The sequence below is a fragment of the Carcharodon carcharias genome, chromosome 10 (genome assembly GCF_017639515.1).
Source record: "Carcharodon carcharias isolate sCarCar2 chromosome 10, sCarCar2.pri, whole genome shotgun sequence".
In the NCBI taxonomy this organism is placed as follows: Eukaryota; Metazoa; Chordata; class Chondrichthyes; order Lamniformes; family Lamnidae; genus Carcharodon; species Carcharodon carcharias.
Window position 1 is genome coordinate 78,344,285 of NC_054476.1, and position 16,860 is coordinate 78,361,144.

Sequence of the window (16,860 nt, forward strand, 5' to 3'; positions counted from 1 at the left end):
AAGAAAAAAAAAGGTAAAACTTTGCAAAACAGTAATTTCGAAAGTACAATATAAAACTATTATTTGGAGTTTGTGTGTTAGGGATAGAGGATGATGCCCTTATCGATGGCATACAGAACAGATTGAATATCTAGCAACACAGGTGACAGTAATTTTAGAAAGAGAAAATGCAAATATTTAACTTTAGAGCTGTGGTGCCCTACAAATTCCTAAGTGCACTCGCTGCCGCCTTCGAGGGCAATTAGGGATAGGTAACAAATGTTGGCCTAGCCAACGATGCTGACATCCCATGAACAATTTCTGTTGTAGAATTAAGAGTTACAAAAGCCTATTTGTGTGTGTGTGTCGGGGGGGGGGGGGGGGGGGGGGGGGGGGGGTGGGGGGTAACCCTTATTTTTGGATTCCAATCTTGGTTAACAGCAGGACCCTCAATTCAAAAAGCACAGACCAGTGATGCAAGTAAGTCAAGTCTTATATGAAGAATATCTATTCTCCATAGCAAAATTCAACTACCTTGAAACAATCAATAAAATTTAGAAGTATGTAGTAGTACATCTAAAAATTATATTTAATAACTGTACAACTTTCAAAAGTACAGATAGCTAAATGGCTGCTGTGGAGAGCCATCTTAACTTGAAGTTATGTTTTTAATGCGCACTTCACACAAATCTTCAGACTAGTCAGTAAAAATGTGCAGTGTTCTCTATTAAGATGTAGATGCAAACTATTTAGCCATTTTCAATATTTATAATTTACTATGTCCTAAACAGGAATTCTATTTTAAAGCACTACAAAGCTAGAAACATTGAAAAAGCAAACCTTTCCCAAGAAGAAAAGCAACAAGTTTTTACAAAATATTTTGTTTAAAAAGTAATCAAGATGCCATCATAAAGCACACTATGTATGACTTATCACTCAAAACAAAAATACTTTATTGCAAATATAGCACCAGCTAATGTGTTTCAGTGCCTACAGAGTATTGCTGAACATGCATTCTGCACCAGTACCAAACATAAGGACCTTCTGAAATGGCAGTAGCTTAGCAATCACACCACTAGAAAGCTTGCACCCTGGCATTTCTTGAAACCAATCCAGTGTGCAAAGTGGGAAAGCCATTTTCAGTTTAATCACAACTTAGAGGTCACAGTCTTTATGTTCAGTAAATAAAATGCTTTGGATTGGGAAATGTGACCCGTGAGGCTTTGTTGATATCAATAGGAACTGGTACAAAACATTCCTGAACTAGTGACTGAGGAGTGCACAAGGGGGCTGTAGATGGGGCTTTAAGACTAAAAAGGTAGAGGGGGGAAAGGGTTTCATGTGAGAGGTATTTTTTAGAAATAGAAAAAGTTGAAGCCATAGAACAGTGTAGCAATTTGTTGAAAGATAAGCAAAGTGTGACAGCAAGGGACAAAAAGTTCAATGGTAATAGCGCAGTGAATAGAGTCGAATCAGGGTAAGAAGGTAAAAAGTTAAAATTAAAGGTACTTTATCTGAGTGTAAGAATCATTCACAACAAGATAATTAATGCCACAAATAGAGGTAAATGAGGCTGATCTAATAGCAACTAGAGACGTGGTTGAAATATTCCAGGGTATTAGACATTTCAAGACAGGCAAAATGAAAGAGAGGAAGTAGCCCTGTTAATAAGGGATAACATAAGGATAGAAGTTAGAAAGGACGTTGGCTCAGACGAACAAGCAGCAGAATCTATTCATTGTGAAGTCAGACACAAAATATTTGTTTATAACATCTCTGTCATTTCTTTTCCTTATTTCCCATTAAGATTTCCCCATCTCAGCATCTAAGGGACCCACATTTACTTTTACTATTATTAATGGGTGGAGATAACAAATAACAAGGGGAAGAAAACACAGATGGGAGTAGTTTATAAGCCCGTTAATAGTAGCTGTACTATTGGACACAGTTTAAATCAATAAATAAAAGGAGCTTCAATTTGCTAGAAAGCTAGCATTTGGATCAGATTAACACCAACAGTATAGGGTTCGATCCCTGTTCCAGCTGACAAAGGCTAAGGGGCTGCCTCGTCACCCCGCCCTTAGTAAAAAGTCATGACACTATGCCATGGTTTGGTAAATAATGGCCAAGGTCCTGCCTTTGGACAGAGAACTCAACAAGAACAGCTGCTTGTAAAAAGACAATGCAATAATCATGGGGTACTTTTTTTTAATTCGTTCATGGGATGTGGGTGTCGCTGGCAAGGCCAGCATTTATTGCCCATCCCTAATTGCCCTCGAGAAGGTGGTGGTGAGCTGCCTTCTTGAACCGCTGCAGTCCATGTGGTGTAGGTACACCCAAAGTTCTCTTAGGAAGGGTGCTCCAGGAGTTTGACCCAGTGATAGTGAAGGAACGGCGATATATTTCCAAGTCAGGATGGTGAGGGGCTGGAGGGAACTTCCAGGTGGTGGTGTACCCATGCATCTGCTGCCCTTGTCCTTCTAGATGGTAGTGGTCATGGGTTTGAAAGATAAAAACAAAAAAACTGCGGATGCTGGAAATCAAAAACAAAAACAGAATTACCTGGAAAAACTCAGCAGGTCTGGCAGCATCGGCGGAGAAGAAAAGAGTTGACGTTTCAAGTCCTCATGACCCTTCGACAGAACTTGAGTTCGAGTCCAAGAAAGAGTTGAAATATAAGCTGGTTTAAGGTGTGTTGGGGGGGGGTCGGGGGGAAGAGAGAGAGAGAGAGAGAAGTGGAGGAGGTTGGTGTGGTTGTAGGGACAAACAAGCAGTGATAGAAGCAGATCAACAAAAGATGTCACCAACAACAGAACAAAAGAACACATAGGTGTTAAAGTTGGTGATATTATCTAAACGAATGTGCTAATTAAGAATGGATGCTAGGACACTCAAGGTATAACTCTAGTGGGGGTGGGGAGAGCATAAAAGATTTAAAAATATTTAAAAATAATGGAAATAGGTGGGAAAAGAAAAATCTATATAATTTATTGGCAAAAAACAAAAGGAAGGGGGAAACAGAAAGGGGGTGGGGATGGAGGAGGGAGCTCAAGACCTAAAGTTGTTGAATTCAATATTCAGTCCGGAAGGCTGTAAAGTGCCTAGTCGGAAGATGAGGTGTTGTTCCTCCAGTTTGCGTTGGGCTTCACTGGAACAATGCAGCAAGCCAAGGACAGACATGTGGGCAAGAGAGCAGGGTGGAGTGTTAAAATGGCAAGCGACAGGGAGGTTTGGGTCATTCTTGCGGACAGACCGCAGGTGTTCTGCAAAGTGGTCGCCCAATTTACATTTGGTTTCTCCAATGTAGAGGAGACCGCATTGGGAGCAACGAATGCAGTAGACTAAAATAAAAACAAAAAAACTGCGGATGCTGGAAATCCAAAACAAAAACAGAATTACCTGGAAAAACTCAGCAGGTCTGGCAGCATCGGCGGAGAAGAAAAGAGTTGACGTTTCGAGTCCTCATGACCCTTCGACAGAGTTTTTCCAGGTAATTCTGTTTTTGTTATGGGTTTGGAAGGTACTGTTTAAGGAGCCTTGGTGAATTCCTGCAATGCATCTTGTAGACGGTACACACTGCTGCCACTGTGCGTCAGTGGTGAAGGGAGTGAATGTTTGTGGTTGGGGTGCCACTGCTGCTTTGTCCTGGATGGCGTCAAGCTTCTCGAGTGTTGCTGGAGTTGCACTCATCGAGGCAAGTGGGGAGTATTCCATCACGCTCTTGACTTTTGCCTTGTAGATAGTGGACAGGCTTTGGACAGTCAGGTACAGAGTTACTCACTACAGGGTTCCTAGCCTCGGTCCTGCTCTTCTAGCCACAGTATTTATATGGGATAGTCCAGTTCAGTTTCTGGTTGCTGGTAAGGATGTTGACGGCTAGGTATGAAATCAACCAGCTCCCCCCCACTCGACCCCCAGTCCTGTGTTGTAGCTTCACCAGGTTGATACTTCATTTTTAGGTATGCCTGATGCTGCTCCTGGCATGACCTCCTGCAGTCTTCATTGAACCAGGTTTGATACCAGGCTTGATGGTAATGGTAGAGTGTGGGACATGCCAGGTCATGAGGTTACAGATTGTGTTTGAGTGCAATTCTGCTGCTGTTGATGGCCCATCACGCCTCATGAGTGCCCAGTCTTGTGTTGCTAGATCTGTTCCAAATCTATCCCATTTGGCACAGTGGTAGTGCCACACAACACGATGGAGGGTATCCTCAATGTGAAGACGGGGCTTCGTCTCACAACGACTGTGTGATAGTCACTCCTACCGATAATGTCAAGGACAGTTGCATCTGCGGAAGGCAGGCTGGTGAGGATGAGGTCAGGTATGTTTTTCCCTCTTATTGGTTCCCTCACCCCCTGCTGCAGTGCTAGTCTAACAGCTAGGTCCTTTAAGACTTGGCCAGCTTGGTCAGTCGTGGTGTTACTGAGCCACTCTTGGCAGTGGACATTGAAGTCTCCCAATAAGAGTACATTCTGCGCTCCTGCCACCCTCAGTGCTTCCTCCAAGTGGTGTTCAACATGGAGGAACACTGATTCATCAACAGAGTAGTGGGTGGTAATTGGTATGTAGAAATCAATAGGTTTCCTTGCCCACGTTTGATCTGATACCATGACAGTTCTTGGGGTATGGAGTCAATGTTGAGGACTCCCAGAGCAACTCCCTCCGACTGTATACCACTGTGCCGCCACCTCTGCCGGGTCTGTCCTCCAGGTGGGACAGGACATATCCAGGGATGGTGATGGTGGTGTCTGACACATTGTCTGTAAGGTATGGTTCTGTGAGTATGACTATGTCAGGCTGTTGCTTGACTATTCTGTGAGACAACTCTCCTAGTTTTGGCACTAGCCCCCAGATGTTAGTAAGGAGGATTCTGCAGGGTCAACAGGGCTGAGTTTGCCGTTGTTGTTTTCGGTGCCTAGGCCGATGCCGGGTGGTCCGTTTAGTTTCATTCCTTTTAGACTTTTTAGCAGTTTGATACAACTGAGTGGCTTGCTAGGCCATTTCAAAAGGCATTTAAGAGCCAACCACCTTCCCTTAATCTTCATATTGATTAGACAAATCAAATTGCCAAAAGCAATTTGTAGGAGTTCATTTGAGATAGTTTCCTATATCAATGTGTCATGGAACTAACTAGGGAAGGGGCTATTTTAAATCTTTTCTTATGTAGGGTTAATTAGTAATCTCATTAGGGATCCTCCTTGGGAAGAGTGATCATAACACAATAAATTCCATATCTTGTTCGAGGATGACGTGCATGAGACTAAAACCAGACTATTACATTTAAATAAAGCCCATTACATAGTTATGAGGGACGAGTTGGCCAAGATAAATTGTGAAATTAGATGAAAAGGTATGACAGCAGATAGCCAATGGCAAACATTTAAAGAAACATTTCATGATTCTTAGCAAATATGCATTTCATTGAGAATGGAAATTCCATGGTAAAAGTGATTCATCCATGGTTAAGGATAGTAGTAGATTAAAAGAAGAGGATTATAACATTGCCAGAAGTAGTAAGCCTGAGAAAAGGGACAGACGTTAAACAAATAGTTTGTGTCTGTCTTCAGTCGAAAACATAAAATACATACCAGAAATAGAATGAGAATGAAGAACTTAAAATAATTAAGAACAGTAAGGTACTGGAGAAATTAATGGGACAAAAAACCAACAATACGCCTGGATCTGATAAGGGTTCTAAAAGAGGTGGCTGCGGACATAATGGATGCATTGGTTGGGATCTTCCTCAATTCCCTAGATTCTGGAACGCTCCCAATGGATTGGAAGGTAGCAAATGTGACAACACTAAAACAAATGAGGGAGACAGAAAACAGGGAACGGCTGGCCAGTTAATCACACATCGATCATTGGGAAAATGCTGAAATCCATTAAGGAAGCGGTATGAGGGCACTTAGAAAATCATATGATTAGATGGAGTAAAGTTGGTTTTATGAATGGGAAATTGTGTTTAACAAGAGCAGCATGGATACAGAAACAGAAGAAAAGAGAGACTGCAAATAAACAGGCAATTTTTAGGTTGTCAGGCTGTTACTCATGGGGTGTCAGACTAAGGAAATCAAGCAAAATGTGGATCGGGTAGGAAAGTGGAGTTGAGGTTGAAGATCAGCCATGATGGGCAATAGGACCTACTCCTGTTCCAATTTCTTATGTTTTTAAGTGGTCAAGGAATAATTTTGCCTTTTCATTTCCCTTCTTGGGTAAGTGCCTGAATTGCGCATTTCACTGAGGTCAAAGTGGTTAATTTTTTTGATAACACATCATTGTGCTTTTCATATAAAATAAATTGTTTATTTCATTGTATAAATGATTCAATCACGAAAAAAAGTTATCCATATATTACAGCTTACATTTATATATTGCTTTCAAGATTGTAAAATATCCCAAGTCTCTTCACAGGAACATTAACAATCAAAATTTGACACCCAATCACATGAGGAGATATTAGGACAGATGATCAAAAGCTTGTTCAAAGGGGTAGATTTTAATAAGTGTCATTAAGGAAAAAAGGGAGTGTTTATGGCCTAGACAGGCAAAGGCACAGCAGCCAATGATGGAACGATGAAAATCAAGGATGCACAAGAGGCCAGAATTGGAGGGGTGCAGCGATCTTGAAGGACTGTCTGAAATTACTGAGATAGGGAGGGGTGAAGCCATGGAGGGGTTTAAAAACAAGGATGAGAATCTTAAAAATCGAGATTTTGCTTAATGGAATCCAATGTAGGTCAGCATGCACAGGAGTGATGCCAATTAAGATACCAGCAGCAAACTTTTGGATGAGTTTATGGACAGAGTTAAGCGGGAGTGACCAGGAGAGCACTGTAATAGTCAAGTCAAAAGATAACAAAGGGTTTCAGTGTGTATTAAGTATAGTGAATATGTCCTGGAAATTCTACCTCAGAAATTATAAAAAGATAGTAAAACTGATACCCAAGGAATTAAAAGTGGAGTATCTAGAACAGGACTCAAGTTCTTCTAAATTTTGATGACATCAAAGCTCCATTTTGCTCCCTTCATGAGGAGAAATATATATAAACCTTTATATTAAAACTAAATATTGCCTGTGGAATTCGCTACCAATTAAAGTAGTTGAGGCCAAAACATTGTATGTTTTCAAAAAGGAGTTAGATATAGCTCTTGGGGCGAAAGGGATCAAAGGATGTGGGGAGAAAGCGGGAGCAGGCTATTGAGTTGGATGATCAGCCATGATCATGATGAATGATGCTGCAGGCTCAAAGGGCCGAATGGCCTACTTCTGCGCCTATGTTTCTAAGTCAAGATTATATAAGATTAGAACTGACTCAATTTTCCATAACAGAACTACTCAGATACACTTGCAGTCAATTTGCAATTGTTCTTATAAATATGACTGACACACCATGGACTTGCTTGTTGCATGTATTTTTATACTAATTGCAAATATTGTGCTTCACATTATATTTAATGAATATAAATTGATGCATTAGTCTGTAAACTTTATTATATTACATCCAGTGTACAGATTACTGCAAACAGAATAACAGCTAATCTCTTGGGTAACATTTTAAGAAGGGAGGAGTGCAGCTTCCAAATCATACCGAGGGAAAGGCTGTTTATTGAAACTGTTATTAGCCCCTTGAAAGAGATGACACATAAAACTGAAACTGTAACAATCCACAAGGCACCTTTCTACACAATGCATTGTTCTTGGGAATTCTCAACGTGGGAAATTGTGACCACAAACTCACATCATGTCTTGCTGGGCCATTAACATGTCCACTCTTATAACAACACACAGATACCCTTTAGACGAATAAACAAAGCAAATGCCACCATCAAAAGCAGTGCTAATTCTGGTGCTCATTGCTGGGCAGATGTTCCCCAAGAAAGAAAGAGGCTATCACATTCCATAGACAGACAAAAGGGAAAGCATCTTCTAAAGTCTTTTTTGGACAAAATTTGTTAAATATTTTGAAGTAATTAAATATAAAATCTATGTGTTGTTAAACTTATTGATGTTTGGTCGACTATGGCAGAAATTATTAAAACCAAAGCTTTGTTTCTCCATACCAAACAGTTGGATACTCTTCCTTATTAATATTAATGAAAATTTGAACAAACTGACTGGATTAAATAAAGGAACCTCCAAATATACACTTGTTTTACCAGAAGTTACTTATGACTTTTACCTCTTCTCCGTGTTCCAGGCTGCACAGGGCTATTCAGGTAAGTTACTGCAGACTTTTTGCGCTATAGTAAAAAGAGACAAAATAAATACACAGATAGTGCAAATCTCAGCAACAAACAATAAAATAACAGTCATCTCATGGGATACAGTCTCCTCCTACTAACCCTCACACCATCTGTACTTGATTTTCTCTCATTCTGGAATCATGGTCACAAAGCAAATCCAAAACACAACATTTAATGTCGCAATCAGAAAGTATAATTATCAGTAATGCTGTACTGAATTCCTCCCTCCCCACTAAAATATAAATAGAACTGGAAACTATAATTTGGAAATTTTATTACAGGCAGTAACATAATCAGAAGGGCTTTATATAATACTGTTACAAATACATCAAATACTCATTAAACTAGTACCTCTGGTTCAAAGATTGCTCCACTGTACACTGGATTTGCTGTTGTTCGTCGTTTCCTTTCTTGCCTCTTGCTTTGGATTTCTGTTTAAAAGGCATGTTGGATTACTCCAAGATATATTTGCATATCAATGCATTTACTGTTTTCTTCTTGGATATTTACTCCCTGACCCCCCCAAATTTCTCACAAACTGTGACTAACCTTTCCTCAGACACCTACCTATGCTGTTTGAATCAACTATTACAAACTTATCTAGTGCCTTCTTCCTTTCGGGGAGTCCCAGAAGAATCCAATGGTGTAGAGAACGCAGATGTAAACCTAGGTCACAACATGTTATCCAAAGGTTATACCGAGGAAATCAAATTCCCATCTCCCGTCATTTTCTGTTGTTTTATGAAAAATGTGAAGTGTAACCTGGCCCCAAAACAAGTCATCACCAATTTGCTTGCTGCAACCAGATTGATGCAGGTGTATTTCTTCTCCCTTCCTGGGGGAATCACTTCATTTCCAATTGCTTCCTTGCCTTGCCCAGGTGGCAGAAGGTATTTCTTTACAACTGGTTCACTTTCCATTGGCTATGTCTTGAAATTCAAAGTCACAATTTATGAAAAAAAAAATTACGGCCTGCAGTTACCACTTGGATGTGCTGTTTTTCTCAGTGCAATTCACTTTAGATCGAAAAAGCAGTACAGAAGATTGCAATTTGTAATTAAATGCCAATAACATTCAGTGCAACCCAATTTCTGTGAACTTCTGTGCTAATTTAAAAAAAATTATGCTGGAAGCTGGCTCAGCCAATAAAACTGACCATGCCACCAGAGCAACTTAATCACCATCGAGAGCGTCCGCTAATTGTGCTCGCTTGTAGGCCTTCGAAAAGGCTCTAAAAATTAAACTTTTTTTAAGACACAAGGGTATTAAATGCATGTTGTGAAAATAACTTTCTTCAGTTCACTAAGAACTGACTAGTGTCCACCAATGGTGCAGTAAGGTTTTTTTTTTAAAGTACTCTTCAGCTATTTAAAATCAGGCTACTCTAAGGTGGACTAAACATTGATTGAAATGTTTATTTTTGGTGATAAACCCATTTTCAGTTGTATCAAATTGCACCAAGTTACCACTTCAAATATATTAAAAATTATTTTTAAAGGACATTTATTTCCCTAAATTAACATGATAAAATACTGCTCAAATTCATTGATTCATGGCAGATTTTGTGGTGCAAATAAGCTTGAGCAGAAAGAGTGAAAAGAAATCTCAAAACTGGTCCAATTTGGACATAGTTTTCACCTAGGTCACTAATTGCATCCAAAGGGTTTAAAATAATCTATCCTATGTACCAGGTTTATCTGGCAGAAAATCCAAAAATCTGAACTGAGCCATTGGCCAGAATATTACACTGGGCGTATGGGCGCGTGCCCGATACGCCCAAGCATGAAATGACACGCATCCCAACGTCATCATGCACTCGCGCGACATTTCGTTCGGCAGGCACGTGCCAGAGACGGTTGTACACCTGCTGATAATTGAAGGGCCTATTAAGGCCATTAACAAGCTAATTAAAATCCAATTCACGCTGCCCGTCCAACCTTACAGTTGGCGGGCAGGTGAAAAGGCTAAGCGGCCTTTACGTTTTTTAGGAAACCTCATTCCGCTCCCTAAAGCAAATAAACATTAAATAAAAACTTTTTTTGGAATTAAAAACATGTTCCATCTCAAGTGACAGAGTTACATGAGGGGACATGTTTTTATAAATTTTTACTGTCTTTATTAATTTTTTAAAAAAGCACTTCAATCAGCTCTGTGCCTCGGAGACCGAAGCGCTCTTCTGTGCGCCTGCGCAAACTGCGCACCAGGCCCGCTTTCCCTCCTCCCCTCACTCACGATCCACGCAGGGTGGGCCCATGAAATCGCAGTGAGGAGCTGATCGCGGGCAGTGGCCAGCTTCCCAACTGTCCCCGCCCGCTCCCACCGAGGCGGCCCAATGAGGGAAAAATTCTGGCCATTGTGTATTGAACAATGTGCCACGTTTTATTATATAGAGCCTAAAAAAAAGTTTTTTTTTAAACTTTCACTTTCCTCCTTAGCTCTCCTGAAGTTAATGATTGCTGTTAGTCTTTGGTTCTATTTTCACCAGGTACCCTCCGGTACCTGACCCACATGACAATTCTCCTTGGATGACTTTAGGGCAAAGTATTAACAGTTGAGTGCAGCGCAATTGAGTCTAATCCTGCCTCACCCACATCAACTTTCCAACAATTAGAAGCAGAATCCCTGGCTGATTTCTCTCTCCCAAGAAAGCACGAAAGTACTTATGCCAATTATGGCACCCTTTCTGTTGTCGTGACTGATACCTATTAATGAAGCACCAAGCAGACACTCTCTGAAACCTTCTAGCTTGTAGGAACTTCGTACCACAACTTGTGGCGTGCTTACCTGGCAAGCCATGGCAGAGCTACTTATAATCGATTTAATTCATGCCTTCAGATACTCTGCATCATCTCTCCCACACAGATGTCATGGTGTTTCATATTTGAAGGAAAAATAATTATACTGTGATGGCCCATGTGCTTTTGGGGAAAAACCTACATTTTACGTTGGGATGGTGGTCCCTTTAAGAACTAGGTTTCTCTAGAAGATGATTCCTTATAAAAAGCAACTTTATTTCCAGTAACTAATTATGTGACCAAGCTGGATGGGAATAAACAATAGTAAAGCAAAGGGTAATCAAAAAGTTAATTACAGGGGCTTGTAGATTCCCCTTTGTGATTCTGTTCTTCAAGCAGTTTAATGTAGAACAAGCTGGCTGCAGGGAACATCTCTTCCAAGCAGAATTCAGTTAAATTCTGTGTGCTGGGTAAAAGGGTTTAAAATTCTTGATAAATGAAGGATTCTATGACAGTGAGTTGGACTTTGGGATAGCCAATCCGAGAAGAGAGAGTACCTAGATGCAAGATTCCAGACTTAGAGAACATTAGAACCAGGAGAGCTCTGACCCAAAGTGGCTATGTCAAGACTCTAGCGCCACCAGTGCTGAACCAGGAGTCCAAACCGTTGGGCAGTTGGAGGAGATCTAAAAGGTACAAACTTGATACAAGTAATCAGAAGGCCCAAGAAATCTCAACCTTTATACAACTCTTTGAAACAGGACTCAGACCAAATGGTTAACCTTCCAACTTTTCATAAAAAACTGACTTGAGTTTTTTGGGGGCGTGTACGTCAAATGGGCGTAGAAGGAAACTTGAGTTAAGATGTTTGGTTTAGAGTATAAGTAACTGTGTTTGTTGTACTTTTAATATCTTTAACATAAATTATTTTAGAGTGTAGTTGTTAGTATTCATAACCTTTGATTTTTGCGTAGTAAAATTCTTCTGTTTTAAACAGTTAACCTTGTGGCCTGATTCTTGCAGTAAATACCTGGGTTTTCGGGTTTCCAAAAAATATAAATACAACTGTTACTGGACTTTCCCAAGATCATTACAATACTTCACAGCAGCCCATCCACAAATAAAAAGACATATATGGGAGCAAGTTGGACATGTTCACCATTGTTCCTGGGAGTGCCTTGGAAATGGTACATGCAAACAAAATCAAAATGCTAAGGTGCAAAAGAACCAAAAGCTAATTTCTTACCTTCAAGGTGATCATGTGTAACCAACCCCAGAGAAACCATGAAAGCAACTTTCTGTGCAAAAATGAAACAAAAATACAACAGTACCTAATTAAAGCACCGTGTTAACAAGTTTTTATATTAAGTTTCACTACTTGCAATTGGCAAAAGAGCAGCACAACTTCTAAAAAAATTAATATGAATCATTTTGTTCTACATACAAGGTCTAGTTGCCTCAAACTGCCTTCCCACCTTCAACCTCTCTTGCCTTGCCAAAACTCATTTCCATCTTTCCCAGGACTCCATGTTTGAATCTCTCCAATCAGGTTGCTGTCCTTCCACAGTACCAAAACAGCTCTTATCAAAGTCACAAATGATATCCTTTGTGACTGTGACAAAGGTAAACTTTCGCTCCTTTCCGTTCCACATCATCCTCTTCCAACACCTCTCCACTGTAATCCACTGCATGGGACTGCTCTCACCCAGTTTCATTCTTAGCTATTTAATCGTAGCCATAAAATCATTTGCAATGGCTTCTCTCCCTGATTCCACACCTTTACCGCTGCTGTTCCCCAAGAATCTGTCCTTAGCCGTCTCCTATTTCTCAATTATTTGCTGCTCCTCAGTGACATCATCTGAAGGCACAGCATTAGTTTTCACAAATGCTAACAAGACCCAGCTCCAACTCGCCATAACTTCTCTGAACTCTTTCATTGTTGGTAAATTATCAGGCTGCTTATCTGACATCCAGCATTGGATGAACAGAAATTTCCTTCAATTACATACTGGAGAGACTGAAGCCATTGCTTCTGGTCCTGCTCTAAATTCTAAACCTATCCCCTCTTCCTGGCAACAGTCTGAGATTAAACCAGTCTGTTTGCAACATTGGATACTTGATCCCAAGATGAACTTCCAATCTCACATTTGTGCATCAGTAAAATGGCCTATTTCCACCTCAGCAGCATCTCCCAGCTTCACCCATGTCAACTCACCTGCTGCTGAAATTCTCATTCATGCCTTCATTACCTCTAGACTCAATTATTTTGGCACACTCCTAGCTGGTCTCCTATATTCTACCTTTCGTAAATTTGAAGACATCCAAAGCTTTGCTAACTTAACTTACAGCAAGCCCCATTCACTTATCACCCTTCTGCTCACTGATGTACATTGGCTCTGAGTCAAGAAACATATTGACTTCAAAATTTTCATTTTCAAATCGCTCCATAGCCTTGCATTCCCCCATCTCTGTAATCTTCTGCCCACAACCTTTCAAGCTGTCTGCAATCATCCCACATCCAGCCTCTTGAGCATTCCTAATTATAATTCCTCCACCCATGGTGACCATGCCATTTGTTGCCTAGGCCCCAAGCTCTGGAATTCCCTTCCTAGACCTCTGTCTCTCTACTTTATTTTACTCCTTTAAGACACTCCTTAAAACCTCACTCTTTGGCCAAGATTCTGGTCAGCTGACCTAATGTCTCCTTATATGCTTGGTGTCATACTTTGTTTCATAATGCTCTTGTGACGCATTTCATTATGTTAAAGGTGCTAAATAAATATAATTTGTGTTGTTGATCATGTAAGTTAATGCACTTTGCCTAAGACCTTAATTTTAAAAATAAACCAGCTCACACTTAAGACCATGTAAGGAAGCAATGCTCTAAATAATCCACCACTGTATTCCATAACCTAGGAGCGCTATAATATGAACCTCTTCTGTAAGCAAATTATTATTGATGGAGTGGAGAGCCAATCTGATTCCATGCTAAAGCTGTTGACAATTCTGGCTCACTCCTCTGCTTTACATCTCATTCACAACCAAAATAAATTGCTCTGCTACGGGGTATTCATTTTACAAAATGAAAGTCACAAGAGGGCATTTTTAAAAAGAGCACAATCTATGTTTTTAACTACAGTTTAATGACAATCTTGTTCATGGAAATTACCCACTTTCAATGTATTCTGAAATATCTTGGATCCAACAATTATCTGTCAAATTGACTTCCTCAGCCCAAGAATTTTTGGAACAACTCTGTATTATATTGAAACTCACTAAGGCTCCTTAGGCAGTACCTTTCAAATCCCATAGTCACTACCATCTAGAGGGACAAGGGCAGCAGATACACGGGAACACCACCACATGGAAGATCCCCTCCAAGCCACATACCATCCTGGTTTGAAAAAATATCGCCGTTCCTTCACTGTCACAGGGTCAGGATCCTGGAACTCCCTCCCTAACAGCACTGTGAGTGTACCTACACCACAGGGACTGCTGCAGTTCAAGAAGGCAGCTCAGCACCACCTTCTCAAGGGCAATTAGGGATGGGCAATAAATGCTGACCTAGCCAGTGATGCCCACATCCCGTAAATGAATAGAAAGAAATAATAATGGAAGTGTAAGCAACTATACACAGCAATACCTGGTCATTATCTTATTGTTGCTTGTGGGAGCTTGGTGTGCCCAAATTATCTGCCACATTTCCCAATATAATAATAGTGTACACTCCAAAAGTACTTCATTGGCTTTAAAGGTCATGAACAATGCTAAGTAAATGTAAGTTCTTTTTCAATCTGAGAAAGAGCAAATTGTTTGAAAATTAAAGGGTCATCCATTTGTATTTTCAGTAGAACACAATAACCCAACAGGGCAACCAATACCATGGCTTGCAACACCAGAAGCACTGAGCACAAGGAAATGCTTGCGGGTGGGAAGTGTGTTGGGTGCTTGCAATCTGTATCCAATACTCAATAACTAGCACAAATTAGTGTGTTCCACTATAATGGGGCTGAAGTAACCGAGTGTGCTTCCAACAGACAAGTCCAAGAAGCCTAGATTAAAAATACAAACAATAATTTTATTTCTGGGAACTCTCCCCTTGGTACAGGGCCAAACTTCCTTAATGTCTCAATTCCTACACAGTCTCCTGAAGCCAATTTCTGAGAGGAGGCTGTGTCTGTAATGTATTCATACAACAGAATGGTAGCATTTCATGGATGACCAGCAGTCTTCACTGGTTGCTGGCTTCCAACTTTGACTCGCAACTCACTCTCAACATAACAAATGCTATGTATGGGAGCAATGCAAAAATACTTATATGATCACATATTATCATTCGGTGCCCAAGCTGCAGCATGGAATCAGACAGCAGTGATGGAGGCTATTAGGCCCATCTTGCCCGTGCAGGTTCTTTGAAAGAACTATTCAATTAGTCTGACTCCCCCTGCTGTTTTCCCATAGCCCTGCAATGTTTTTCTTTCCATCAATTCAGTAGATTCAAATCCCTCTACAAAGTCATTTCTAAATCTGTTTCCACTACTCTTTCAGGCAGTGCATTCAGTCCCAGTTGTTCTATACTGTATAATATCTGTATTCATATGTTACACATAGATTAATATTGAATAATTATTTTAAATATACTGGAATAATTACTTAAGTACATCAGCTTTGTTTTACTTTAGATTTTAATGAAGTAATGAGTAACTAGAAATTGCTTCATCAGCCATTGCATTACAATACCTCTGAGTTCTCCTCTCTCTTGGGCTTAGGTGGAACTGGAGAAGTCGGACTGCTGTCATTCGGTCTTTCTTCCCACTCTACCTGAAGTTTGATGGTCTAATATGACATGGAAAAATAAATGTGAGCAGCTAATTACCTAATGCTTCAGACCATCTAAATGGATCTTAATTAAACTATAGCAAATAAGAAAGCCAAATTTGATCCAAATCCTAGATGTGTTACCATGCTGAAGAATAAAATCATCCATAGCCTTATCAGCCAATACTTTGGTTTCTTAAAATGTTACAACAAACCCTGGACTATCGCCTTGTCACAACTAATGATAACCTGTCTAACATCTGCATCTTGTAAAAGAATTGGGTTAATTTGCGGGAGGAGTTGACAACAACTGCTTGAAACTGACCGCAACTTAAGGATGTCAGGCACATGCAGATTAGTGTGGAAATCCTGAAGTTGCAGTCTGTCACTTAGAGTTTCAACAAAGGCTGCACAGAGGCCTCCCCAACAGAGCCAACAATCATTGAAATCAGTGAGAATTTCAGCTTGCCTGCCACCCACATTTGCCATTTGAAACCCATTAAAAAATTACACCTTGTCCAAACAGTGTAACTAGGTTTTTAAAAAGTGATGTGATTATTATAAGTTGATAAACAACAGAACTGACCTTGAAAAGATCTTTTATAATCATGGACTGCTGTTAAATGATTACTTACTAGATGCTTTAAGCTGCACTTTTTGAGTAACTTTTTAAAAAAGTTATCAGAACATTTTGGCTTCTATCTTCATCCCATGTGCAAATCTTTAATCTGCTGTATGTAAAAATCTTTTAAAGTTGATTTTATTTCAATGACCTTAGTTTCCTGTTTGGATGTCTTTTGAAATCCTTCAATATGATTGGCTGCTTGGACAGCCTTATGACATGACAGCTACTCTATACTATGAATGCCCAGTAAAGAATGCTGAGAATCAGTTGCTGTACTACTGAACATAATAGAGATGAAATCCTCATTAGAGAGATCACTAAATCTCATGAGATTTGCTTTGTGGCCAGTGGCAAGTGCCCTTGCTTCACCACTGACTACAAAATCCAGGTTAAACAGTACATATACTTGGAGGAAACCAAAAGCTATGATGACTACATTTGGCTTCATGGTTGCA

General features: G+C 40.1%; 1 protein-coding gene across 5 annotated transcripts in view; it reads right to left on the reverse strand.

The window, feature by feature from the left end:
* Positions 1 to 16,860, reverse strand: part of phf21ab (PHD finger protein 21Ab) — a 356,360-nt gene that overhangs the window by 21,155 nt on the left and 318,345 nt on the right. For all 5 annotated transcript variants that reach the window (XM_041197194.1, XM_041197191.1, XM_041197193.1 and 2 more), the window contains 4 exons: positions 15,703 to 15,798; positions 12,209 to 12,260; positions 8,579 to 8,658; positions 8,164 to 8,224 (listed from right to left, as the gene is read on the reverse strand). In XM_041197194.1, the coding sequence (XP_041053128.1) occupies positions 8,164 to 8,224; positions 8,579 to 8,658; positions 12,209 to 12,260; positions 15,703 to 15,798 (289 nt within the window). The remainder of the gene's footprint in view (positions 1 to 8,163; positions 8,225 to 8,578; positions 8,659 to 12,208; positions 12,261 to 15,702; positions 15,799 to 16,860) is intronic.